We start from the raw sequence: 12,400 nt of genomic DNA on the forward strand, positions 1-12,400 counted from the left end.
TTAAACCCCTGAATCACATTCATCACACAGTCATGTTGGACTTAAAGCTCATGAGGCTTATGAAGCCTCTGTGAAAGCACATCTCTCTCTGTAAGTGTGTATGTCTGTGTGTGTGTGTGTGTGTGTGTGTGTTTGTTTGTGTGTGTGTGTGTGTGTGTGTGTGTGTGTGTGTGTGTGTGTGTGTGTGTGTGTGTGTGTGTGTGTGTGTGTGTGTGTGTGTGTGTGTGTGTGTGTGTGTGTGTATGTGTGTGTGTCTGCTTTAAAATGAGACTGGGCTAATCCAGTGGGAATCCAATTATTTATAAGGATCCATTTTACTGATACTTCTTAGGATGAGTTCGGGCTTAAATAGGAGCCTTTTTTCTTTCCCCTCTTTTGTCTTTCTTTCTTTCTTTCTGCTATTTTCAACTTTGAAGGATTCAGAAATGTGCAGAACTCAAGTTTAGATCTGCAGCAGAACCTTTCAGGCAGGAAGGGAAAAGTTGTGAACCTATGAATTGTAAGCTATGGAACAAAGGTGCTGATTAGCAAGCATTGTTTTGGATATATAATCTTGTCTAAATGTGCAATAATAACAAAAGATTACACATTAGTTGAAGCACGGAAGTGGTGTCTTCAAACACACAATAACACTTTCAAGATATTATTTTAAGTCTAAGATTTAAAATACCATAATTGTTTAATTAATACTACCATATTACATGCTGGTGTATAAGTTCAACTTGGCATATATCATTCGGAAGTGAAAATAGACTTCCTACATCTCTTAAATGGGGGAAAATATGTTTGAAGATCGAAAGGTTCTTAAAGCAAAAGGTGAACTGCTACAAAAGGCTCAGTTTAGCTAAAAGGAGTAGGACAGGCATAAGGTGCAAACACAGCAGAAAGGCAACTAAGATGCGGTGACAGTAAGGGCACTAAAAAAACTCACTCCGGTGTCACTCCTTCTCAAAGTAAAGGGACTGATCGTCGTAATCAAACAGGCAGCAGGAAGCAACACAAGTGTGGACATACAGTATAGTGGAGCCTGTGCCAGACGAGGACCAGACAAGGGCCAGACGAGGGCCAGACGAGGGCCAGATCTGAGCCATACCGGAGCCAAATCTGCCCCAGAACACGCTGTTGTTTGGGGGCTTCACTAGGTCAGGGCACTAACAGGGCAGGCATTCCTCTTAGGGGTTAAAACAGAGAGCACAGGCAGAAGACAAAAAGCACATAGAACACAATACTAGCATACACACCTAGGAATACATATGCAGAGTTTATATAAAAACACCCATGCACATACATACACACCCACCCACACACACCCACACCCACACACACACACACACACACACCTAGGCATACATATATTGAGTTTATATGGAAACATCCATGCACAGAAAAATACATACAAACAGATCATCTCTCTCTCTCTCTCTCTCTCTCACACACACACACACACACACACACACACACACACACACACACACACACACACACACACACACACACACACACACACACACACACAAGCACTCCTGCACACACACACACATTCACTTTCCAACTGGTTCCATCACATACTTTACAGACAGAGCATTCAGTTGTAAGAGAAGCCACAGACAAAGCAGGACAGCAAAGGAATCTTCCGGAAGACATGAGAAAGGGCTGGGAACTGTCGCTGATACACGACAGGCCATTGGTAGTGATAAGAAGTCCAAGTGAACCCCTTTTTCCTGTGGTTGGCAAAGATTGGAGGGGGGGCACTGTGGAAGTGTGTTTGGGGGGCACTGTCCCCCCTCTGTTTGGCAGATAGGCTGCAAGGGTTATGAGGAGGGGGCGAAGGGGCTGTTGGCCATGCACAGCGTGGTGGGGACACCACGGTTCATGACACACACAGACTCCGCATCTGGGGCTGGACGGGCCGACGCTACAGACATGGAAGAGAAGAAAAAAGAGCCATTATTACCCAGAGTGCCCTGGGGCAGGCGGAGGCTTGCGGGGGGGGGGGATATGGCGGAGGGAGCTCGGAGGGTGCAGAGGGAGGAAGAGGAAGTTACACGTTCAGATCCGGGTTAATAGCCTCGGCTAGCTCGCCAGTCATGGTAAAAACCTGCAGTCTTTTACCATGCATGACCCATGCTTCAGCAAATGCATCTGACCTCGGCTCATCGTGTATAATGCAGTTATACACCGTCCAGGAAAGGGTTAATATGTTTTAGGTGTTCATGTTCATGCGTGCTTGCTTTTTTTTTGCAGGGTTCAGGGCCGTTGAGATGTTAATGGAAGGGTTTGTCATTACCATGCTGACTAGTGCAACTTGGCCATGCTGTTTCTGTCAAAAAGGATGCACTTTTTCTCTTTTTCACTCCTTTCTATGACATATTAAGGACCCTTCCCATTGACCTTTGTACATACGGTCATGGTAAGGAACAGTATGAAATAAACCAGGAGAGAAACAAGAAAAAAATGAAATAAAATAGCATTCAGTTAATTCAGTCAATAACGAAAAAAGTAACTTCTACTGACAGGTTTCATACAAAATTTATTTCATGCTAGAATTGTTGTCTTGTTCTGGTTTATCTATTGACTTATTTGCATAACATTGTGCATGCATTAAAACCCCCCTCCCAATTGCATACAATGCTCTTATAATGTAAATATACATATCTGTTTTTTTCATCATTTTTCAAAATACTTTTTTTTTCAAATGCTCAGAAAGGGGACAGATAGGGTGAGGAGAGTCCCTCCTTTACCCACGGATGCCATTTTTTGTCCTTTTTTTCATAATTCTTTTTCTTCAAAAAATAACACTGATAAAATTCTATACGTAATAATGTGAAATATGTAGGTTCACGTAGGATCACCAATAACCATAGCATATACCCAAAAAATATATCAACTAATTTAGCCTGTCTGATTTTCTCATGAAGATCCAGTAGCTCGAGCATGCCAACAGAAACAAGAAAAAAAAAAAATTGTCGTTAAAACAGAGATCTTGCTAAAATGTTTCCTCCTCGAATATTACATAATCCCCGTGTGTCGCGTGCATGATGGTCAATATGACCCAAGCTGCCAAGTCCGTGAGCACAAACATGATATGAGGAGACATGAAGAAATTACACCTTCATTGAACATCTTAATTATATGGCTACATAAATGTATGCAAAGGGCTCGTGAAAGAAAATATAATTTTCGTACAGATAGGCATACCAGCTGTTTTTTCAGTTTTTGTATTATACCATGCTATACAACTCATGCTAAAGAAAAAGATAAGAGTCTTCTACAGTCTTCTCTGCTGATATTGTTGGTCATATCATTAGTATCTTTGAGCAATTCTTGTTGATGCTTAATAACACCACTCATCTCCTGATGTCACATCCTGTAGAAGCTGTAGCATCTCTGGAATTGTTTTTGTTTTTTATGTCATCATCGTTCCCCTGACAACACACGTTGTCTTTTAAATTCCATTCTGATGATGAGGGAACTAAAGAAAAACAGGAAACCAAATCTTTCATCGCAGTTCACGTGTGTTTCAAGAAAACGATACACGTCTCGTCCTTTGAGGGTCAATGTAATCAGTGATAGTCCTCCCTACGTCTCATCGTTCTCGCTCTCTCAGGCGGTGATCTCCGATTCCAGAAAGCTCCGCGATGGTTGTTGTTGTGCAACAGAACAACGGAGGAAGGTCTCGAGAGCCGGTCCTGTGTGTGTGTGCGCCAGGGGATGGTACACACACACAAACACACACACACTCTTCAGGTCACCCTTAGAACTTCAGTCTGCATATACTGAACCAAAACAGTGTCCTCTTTACATGGATCTGTGGTATAGGGGAGCACAGAGGACATTTTGTTTTTCCCCCCCCCCAAACCATCAAAGTGTCTTCACAAAACACAGCAGGACAATAGAGAGGAGAGCGAGTGTCGAAACAGAGATAGAAAACCTCACAAATGAGTAAAGCGTTTGGTTCCTTCCACAATCCAGAGACAGGGAGAGACAGAGTAAAGAGAGGTGCAAAGAAAGGACAGCAGGAGAAAGAGAAGATGACAGTTGTGTCAGAGGGGAGCAGAGCGATGAGAAGAAGGACAGTCTCACAACTCTTCCAGACGGAACGGGGACAGTCCGTCTGAGAGGACACAGTCAGAACTCATTCAAGAAGTTGGGAGGTGGTGGGGGGGAGAGAGAAGGATTTCGTCTGGACAGGTCAGCACAGAACTCAGAGCAAGGGGACAAGACAGTTGCCCAAAAAGTCAGCAGTTGAGAACAGAGAGAAAACTCAGTCACATAAAAAAAACGACAGGAAAAGAGTACAAAAAAAAGTATGAAAAGGATTGTCTCTAGTCTCGCCACAGGGTAGGACACTCAGACAAGACTTGAGGACGGCGCTGAGTTCAGGACGGCATTGGAGCCTTTGTGAGTAGAGGCTGAATGTGTGTGCAGTATGTCAGAGGTTTGAGTGATGGGAAGAGCGTGACTTCAGAGCTAAGCACAAAGAATTGACTGCAGGACTGCAGGATGGCAAGGGAATAGCTTAAGGGACCAAGCGTTTGCGCTAATGTAAATGATTTTGAGATAGAATCGTGTTTCCTACAGGATGTGTGTACTGGTCGATCATCTTGCCTATCACACTCAGTTGTGTAACTGTCAGGGGACAATTGCGTATGCACTTAAGGGAATCGTGGTTACTGGGTTATCTGCAGTGTCCCTCGGGTCTGCTTTGGGGGTCATTCTCCAGCTGTATCTATCCCTGACCTTTGTTGCTGTCTGCTATCTTTGTGGAGGATCTTGCGGGAACGAGAAACAAGCAGACACAGAGAAAGTCACAGAGATTTAAAAAAAGAATAAGGGAGGAAGAAAGACAGAAAAAAGCAGGTCAGAAAAACGAGCACATTGGAGACTCCAGCGGACAGAACATGGAGACAGACCTGCGCAACATAGAACAGGGACAGGACGCAGCAGAGAGGGCGGGGTTCGCCGTGATTGACAGAGAGAGAGGAGCTATAGCGAGACATGGCCGGCTGCTGCCATTGGTCCATTCTCTAGAGAATGGAGAGGATGGGTGAGCAAGGCCGGTGCCGGAGACCTGGTGGACTCTTGGATCCAGCAGACGCCGACCCCGCCTCAGGCACGGTTCTGTCCCGGCAGGCGAGGGCGCCAAGGCTTCGGGACTTTGGGTAGCCTTGGCAACCTTGGTTTGGTGGTGGGAAGAGAGGAGTCACAGCGCAGCCATGGAAACCACTGTCAGCTGCACAGGTCATCTCTTAATCTTTCTCTTCACCTTTTTTGCTTTTGTTTTCATTTTTTTCATTTGTTTGTTGTTTGTTTTTAGGTGTTTGCTGGCAAGACATTGTAGGCCAGATATAGAGATTGACGTCTCATGCGGCTTGCGTGGTTAGAGTTTTCCCATAGACATGCACAAAGAGGGTTCAGGGGTCAAGGAGCCTGTTGATGTCAGAGGTCAAAGGTCGCTGAGAGAGGAAGTGCATGAGAAGCTGTTCTGTTAAGATTCTTTCATGATTATTGAAATCTCGACATAGAAAGTTTTGGTGTTGAGGTGTGAATTTACTAAAAGCCTCAAAACACAAAAGTGGCAAAAGTTTCATTCCTTGCAAATTATTTTTAACTGGGTGGACATGAGTGAAAGAATATCCCTTCTATAGAACATCCCTTTGAGCTGCGTCATCAGAGCACTCATTAACAAATTACCATGGGAACCGATGAGGTCCCCATGAACATCTCTGATGAGATTTTGGCAAAGCCAGCCTGAACTGGTGCAACATCTGGACCATATCAACACTGGCGTTATCTGCAGTGCTAGCATGGCTCCAGCTCAGGGTATGAGTGGAGCGCTTGAGTCACATGCTCTAATTAAAGCAGAGGCTGACTGTGAGTCCTACCCTCCGGTTGGCCTCCGTGAGTGAAGATCAGAGCCACAGGGAGAGCTCTGTGATATTCCCCCTGGGTATGATTAGCCACTCAGAAAATAGCTTGGTGAGAGGAGGAGAGCTGCCTCCTGTGATAACAATGTGAGAGAGGGATGCTATTTTTAGAGGTGTCTGATGACTGTCTCTCTGTCTGTCTGATTGGACGACGACTCTCTCTCTCTCTCTCTCTGTCTGATTGGATGATGACTCTCTCGTTCTGTCTGATTGTATGATGACCCTCACTCTCTGCTTCTGTCTGATTGGATGATGACCCAGTGGATTTGATTCTGATTGGTTGACTTGACGGTTACATGCACTTCCTCTGCCACCTGTAGTCTCATCTGACACAGAGCAGGACTCAGGCATGCAGGCAGACCAGCGCACAGGGCCAACACATGCACACACAAAAGAGCAACAGAGAAAAGATTCACATTGTACATTAGCAGCAGAGCGTATACACACACACACACACTCACTCAGACACACACACATAAGTAAACGTAAACACACATACGTACACATATGAACACTCACAAACACACACAAACAATGCTCACAAACATACAGGTGCATACTTAAGTGCACATCACTCACACACAAACCCACATCTATAAACATACAAACACGCACACACACACACACACACACTAATATTCACACTGATAATCACACCAAAAAGGAACACACACACACTTAGACCTGTGTATAATGAAGCTCACAAAAATATTTATAACAACACACACTGCAAATACACATTGACATCGAAAAACAGATAGGACATTACATCAAGCGTCCCAATGTGTCCCTGACTGGTTGTCGGTTAGAGTGTCAGTTAAAGTGTGTTTTGCTTGATTGTCTACTTGGCAAAGAGATATGTGGACAAGTGTGTATGTGTGTGTGTGTGTGTGTGTGTGTGTGTGTGTGTGTGTGTGCGCGTGGAAGAAGCGATGTCACCACTACCCTTAATATATATTTACATAACTGCACAATACGTCTCCCTTGTACGTCGCTTTGGACAAAAGCGTCTGCTAAATGACTAAATGTAAATGTAATGTAAACAATATGAGCATTGTCTTGTGTAGCAGAACCGGCTCTTTGTTAATATTTGGATGCTGTGTTGGTACTGTAATTAGTATTTATCTGTCCAAATAAAAGAGTCAAATGTCACACTAAGGCTGGACGACAGAGGGGGTGAGAGAGAGTGAGAGCTACCTCACACATGTACTGACACTGGGCCAGATGTGGGCCAGATGAGGGCCAGGTGTGAGTCGGATGTGAGCCGAATCCGTGCTACGGCTCAGCCAGAGGTAAACAGAGCATGCTCACACTGACCCAGACTGACACACATGACACAGAGACAGGGACTCTTGAACTCTCTAGTGTACTAAACCTGTGAGTGTGTGTGTGTGTGTGTGTGTTTGTGTGTGTTTGTGTGTGTTCGTGTGTGTGCGTGTGTCTGTGTGTGTTCGTGTCGAATAGGTCTTTGACCAAACATGATTGTTGGCAGGATTGAGGGCCCTATCCTGTAGCTCAGCTGCTCAGCTCTTAGATATGTGCCCAACTGACACTCACTAAACTCATCGTGGGAATGTAATCCCTGGGAGTCTTCATGGTGTTCTTCCTGTCTCTTCAGATACATTTTCTGGACTGAGGTGAATGAAGTGCAGGTGTCAGTAAAATGATCTTTAATAGGACACTGATTCAGACCAATATAATGCCTTGATATAGTCTGGATGCAATTGAGTGACAGCTGGGCGAAAGCAGTTGTGGTTGGGATGCATTTCTCTGATGAGACGGCCATCCATTCACCAGTAGATTCTGTTGTGTATGTGTGTGTGTGTGCGTGCGTGCATGCGGATGTGTGTGACTGCATATGTAAGCTATGTAAGTGTGTGTCTGCGTGTGTGTGTGTGTCTGCCTGTGTGTGTGGTTGTATCTGGTGCGTCTGTGAATGTATTTGTGTGTTCTAACTGCATAGCGGTGATGAGCGCCCTCTGCTGTCATGGTTACGCGGCGGTGCTGTGACTGCGGTGCGGGATGGTGGCTATGACGTGATGGTGGTTATAGATGGATGAGGTGTGTGGGCAGTGGTGCGGAGGCTGTCAGGTTGTTAGTGTGGCATGGCCATCCTCTTGGCTGTTGGCCCAGCCCAGCAGCAGCAGAGGGTAGCCCTGAGGCGCCACCGAGGTGGGCACAGGCTCCGACACGGACCTCACCGCCAGAGTGCCTGCCGGCAGCGAGCGGCACGCAGACAGGGCACCAAGAGGATGGAGGGAGGAGTGATGGAGTGAGAGAAACAGAGAGAGGGAAAGAGAGAGAGATCGAGGAGAGACAACGGAGGGTGGAGGTAGGAGAGGAGAAGAGAAACACACACACACACACACACACATGGAGACAGAGGGAGAGAGAGAGGGAGAAGGAGAGGAGAGAGAGAGAGAGAGAGAGAGAGAGAGAGAGACAATGAAGGGTGGAGGAGGTAGGAGAAATAACAAAGAAAACGAACGAACGGACGACAAAGGAAAAACAGGAAAAGAGGGAAGATTAGGGTTGGTGGGTGTTATTGTGTTGTCTTTTAGTTAATGTGAGCCCAGCAGGCTTGCTGACGTGTGTGTCTTTAGTGCTGTCATGATCGTCCAGATACACCTGACTCTGGGCCAGATCAGAACCAGAGGTGGGCCAGAGTCCGTCAGAATCTGGGCAGATGCAGTGGTGATGGTGTGATAAAGAAAGAAAGAATTAAACAATGTGGAGGAAGTAGATGGTTTGGGACGTAAAGGAGTGGATATTAGTCTCAGTGTGAGTGCACTAAAAGTGTGTGTGTGTGTGTGTGTGTGTGTGTTTCTAAAGATGTTAATGGACTCTAATGTATGTAAACTGATTAGGGACGTGTAATTTGGAAAGGATAGTTTCAGTTTGGAGTCAGTGAGAAGCAGTAGGAACAGTAGCTGTCTGTCTGGGGTGACTATCCTCTGTCTGTGTGCTTTCAAAAACTTTAGATTCATTCATGTGTGTGTGTTGTGTGGAATGCATTTCTTGCATGTGTGTGTGTTTGTGTGTGTGTGTTCATGGGTGGATTTGTACGGTCTTTCATGTCATTGTGTGTGTTTTTCTGAGTGTGTACAACCTTGGCCTAAGCCCAGAGATGCTGCTGGTGTCTGTCAGGTGTTTGTTGTTTGTTGTGTTGTTTACGTACCCTTCCTGACCCGTTTGGTGATGTGGGTGGCTCGGGGACCCATGTTGAGCAGAAAACAGGGTTCCCCGCCCGAGTCGCAGGGGCTGAACACCCGGCCGTCCTCGGGGGAGATGGCCTGGTCTATGTGGGGGCAATCCTCATTGGCCAGTGCTGCCTTGGCCGCGTCTCCGTTCACTTTGGAATCTTCAAACACACAAGCACAGGTGAGAACGAGCCCAGCAAGGGGGGCGGGGGGAAGTGAGATGGGGGGGGGGGGGGGGGTGGTCACAAACCAGCATGCTACCCAGGAGATAGGGCAGGAAAAGGGAAGGAAGAATGGGAGGATTTGGATCAGGACAGCGCCCCTACTGGAGTGGAGGAGGAATTGTCAGTGAATTTTAACAGATTTGTAGAATCGTTTATTCATAACCAGCAAACCATACACCTGTATTTCCTAATAATCTGCTGCTTCTATTAGTTTTTCCTGTTTTAAATATATACATGTGGGGGCATATATGTATATATATATGTATAACAGCTGGCACACTCATCTAACCTGAGGTGGTTTTCCTGGAAGACTAAACAGCAGCTGAATCAGATGTGGCCATGGCTTGGTGCCACGTCCTCTCTGGACTCAGGCATCATCATGTTCCCCTCTCCCTCCATCTTTCCCGTCCGTACCCCAGTGGTAGAGGTCGTCCCCATGACGACCTCCGGTAGCAGATCAACCTTTGCACCCCATGACTATGCTGTTACACTCCAGACACTCACAGGCAGATCAGTCTGACCTCCATAGCTGTGTTTTCATAATGCAACACCAGTGTATTAATTAAGTGTTTATAGCATATCTATAACACATTATCAAACTTAATATACATTTCATAAACCAGTATGCCAGTATTATAAGGCCAGTAACCAGTATTATAAGGCTTTACTAGTTTTCTGTCTTACAGACGGCCTCACAAGATCTCCAGTGCTCCCCCAGTTCCCCCAGAAAACATCTGGGCAGCCCCGGCCACAACCACCCCCCCCCCCCATCTGACATCTCCCTCTCACCACTGAGCTTTACCTCAGACACCCCTGCATGCTTCCCCAAGCTTTCTAACTGTTTGACACACATCTATGGCATTTACATCCACATTCAGGTAAAAAAAAAAAAGATTGATCAATCAGACAAACAAATGACATAAACAGAAACAAATGCATGGGACAGGCAAAGTAAACAGGCAGCCATGCGCTGGGGCATTGAACAGGACTATGAGGTGTGATTGCTTATGTTGAGTGGTGCCCAGAGTGCAGTAAAACAGAGGGGGGGCATGGAGCAGATTATTGATTGTGTGTGGTCTCCATATTAACACACACCTGCTATCAAAGCAGAGAGATGCTATGACAGAACACATGAATCCAACCCAAATACCAGAGGACTAGATATGGGGCTCGAGCTTGGACATTAAGCACAGTTAAGGTCAGGTTGTTGGACAAAAACATAACACTCCGAACACACTTAACACTCTTCACACTCTTCACACTCTTAACACTCTGAACACTCTTAACACTCTGAACACTCTGAACACTCTACAGTAGTCCTCACAGAATTCTGCCAGAGATGCCAGAGAATGCAAAAGAGTTTTTCCAGGTTGTGTTCCTATACTTCTGTCTGTGTCTAGCTCACACACACACACACACACACACACACACACACACACACACACACACACACACACACACACACACACACACACACACACACACACACACACGCAGTGGCAGGCAACAGCACACAGAGAAGCATCTGTTCACCTGTGTGATCCCTGGCTCCCGCTCTTACTGTCTCTCAGGGGAAGCTATGCTTCACTGCGCACAGGGGGGGGGGGGGGAGACAGGAAGAGAGAGAGAGAGAGAGAAGGAGAGACAGGGAGAGAATAGGAAAGGGGGACACGGAAAGAGTGGAGTGGATAGAGAAGGAAAGCTGGGAAAGATAAATAAGGTAGGAAAAGAGGATCAGGGCCAGAGAGGAAAAAGAGAGACAGACAGATAGAGAAAGAAAGAAGGAAAGAAAGAAAGAAGAAGCTTGCCAATGGCACCACAGGAGTAGGAGTGCTCTGATCCATTCCACTGCACTCCATTTTCCATGATCTCAAAGGCAGACCCTGTGCTCCATCTGACTCCTGCTCGCTCCTCTAGTGAGCTCACGTGTGTTTTTAAGTGTGTCTGCCATCCCTACACAAGAGTCCTGAAACCTACTCATTCCCCTCATTTCAAACAAGAAGACTGAGTGAGGGGGGCACTGTGGCGCAAGCAGTAGCCCCGACCACATTCGGGCTTGACGCCCATGGAGGACACGGGTTCGAATCCGGCCCGATGTCATTTCTCCTGTCCACTTCCCAGCTCTTCTCCCTCTCATTTCCTGTCCCACTCTTCACTGCACTATCGATTAAAGGCACAAAAAGCCCAAAATAAATCTTTAAAAAAAAAGAAGACTGAGTGAGGAAGAGAGAGAAAGAGAGAAAGAAACAGAGGGAGAAAGAGTTTAAAGACACAATGCGTGCTGTATCTCTCTAACGTAGGAGTTTTTCGGCCTTGCGTAACGTTTGGGCGAACTCTATTTTTAGCGTCACCTGTCTGTGCGTGAAGTCATGGGGAGAAGCAGAGTTGATTGCCTCGGCTTTGAGCTGCACTCCTTTTGAAACAGCACTTCTTCAAAGGTACGATGCTTCTGATATCGGACAAGCGATCACGGATGTGTTTCACAAACGGACTCTGTATTTCTGCTTGAAAGCATTTCTAGAAACAAAAACCTTCTAGAGATATGACGATAAGTCAGCATATCAAAAGGCTGTGGATGTCAGTGTAGATGTGAAGTCTAAATCTGTAGTCCTACCGAGTCCCACTGTACCTTTTAAGACACCTATTTTTTTAAAAGCTTGGGATTCCTGAGCATATCATTTAAAAAAATCCAAAATGGTAATTGACTACTGTTTCACTGTACAGGGCTATAAATCTAAGGGTGAACACTTTTAACATCACACCCAGAATGACTCCCTCTCCTGCCAAGTGCATTAACATTGACCCAGTCTACTGAGAGCAGATAGTGCTCAATGGCCTGGTACTCCACTTCAATTCCAAATAGATATTTGTGTTCTCTGTCTGGACCCAACGTCCCAAACATCCCAGCTGGGCCAGAACCAGACAGGAACTGGGCTGAAACCGAGCCGGAAACCGGGCCGGATCCGAGTCACTTCTGGGCTGCTGTCAGCTCTGGTCAGAACTCCACACTGTTTGGCGTCTCCCGTGTGGACACCAACCCCGTGGTGTG

At 46.1% G+C, this 12,400-nt stretch overlaps 1 protein-coding gene across 3 annotated transcripts in view; it reads right to left on the reverse strand.

Moving 5' to 3' along the window:
- Positions 1–1,323: 1,323 nt before the first annotated feature.
- Positions 1,324–12,400, reverse strand: part of kcnc1a (potassium voltage-gated channel, Shaw-related subfamily, member 1a) — a 67,241-nt gene continuing 56,164 nt past the window's right edge. The window contains exons 3-5 of one of the 3 annotated variants that reach the window (XR_004165956.2): positions 9,106–9,288; positions 1,530–1,915; positions 1,324–1,340 (exon numbers count right to left, since the gene is read on the reverse strand). Coding sequence is in view for 2 of the 3 variants with exons in the window: in XM_012819443.3 (XP_012674897.1) it covers positions 8,015–8,139; positions 9,106–9,288 (308 nt within the window). In the remaining variant the exon portion in view is untranslated. Of the gene's footprint in view, positions 1,341–1,529; positions 1,916–2,510; positions 3,809–7,806; positions 8,140–9,105; positions 9,289–12,400 lie in introns of those variants that run through there. The other 2 variants (XM_031586942.2, XM_012819443.3) reach the window with 2 other exon arrangements.

This window comes from Clupea harengus, chromosome 20, assembly GCF_900700415.2.
Source record: "Clupea harengus chromosome 20, Ch_v2.0.2, whole genome shotgun sequence".
In the NCBI taxonomy this organism is placed as follows: Eukaryota; Metazoa; Chordata; class Actinopteri; order Clupeiformes; family Clupeidae; genus Clupea; species Clupea harengus.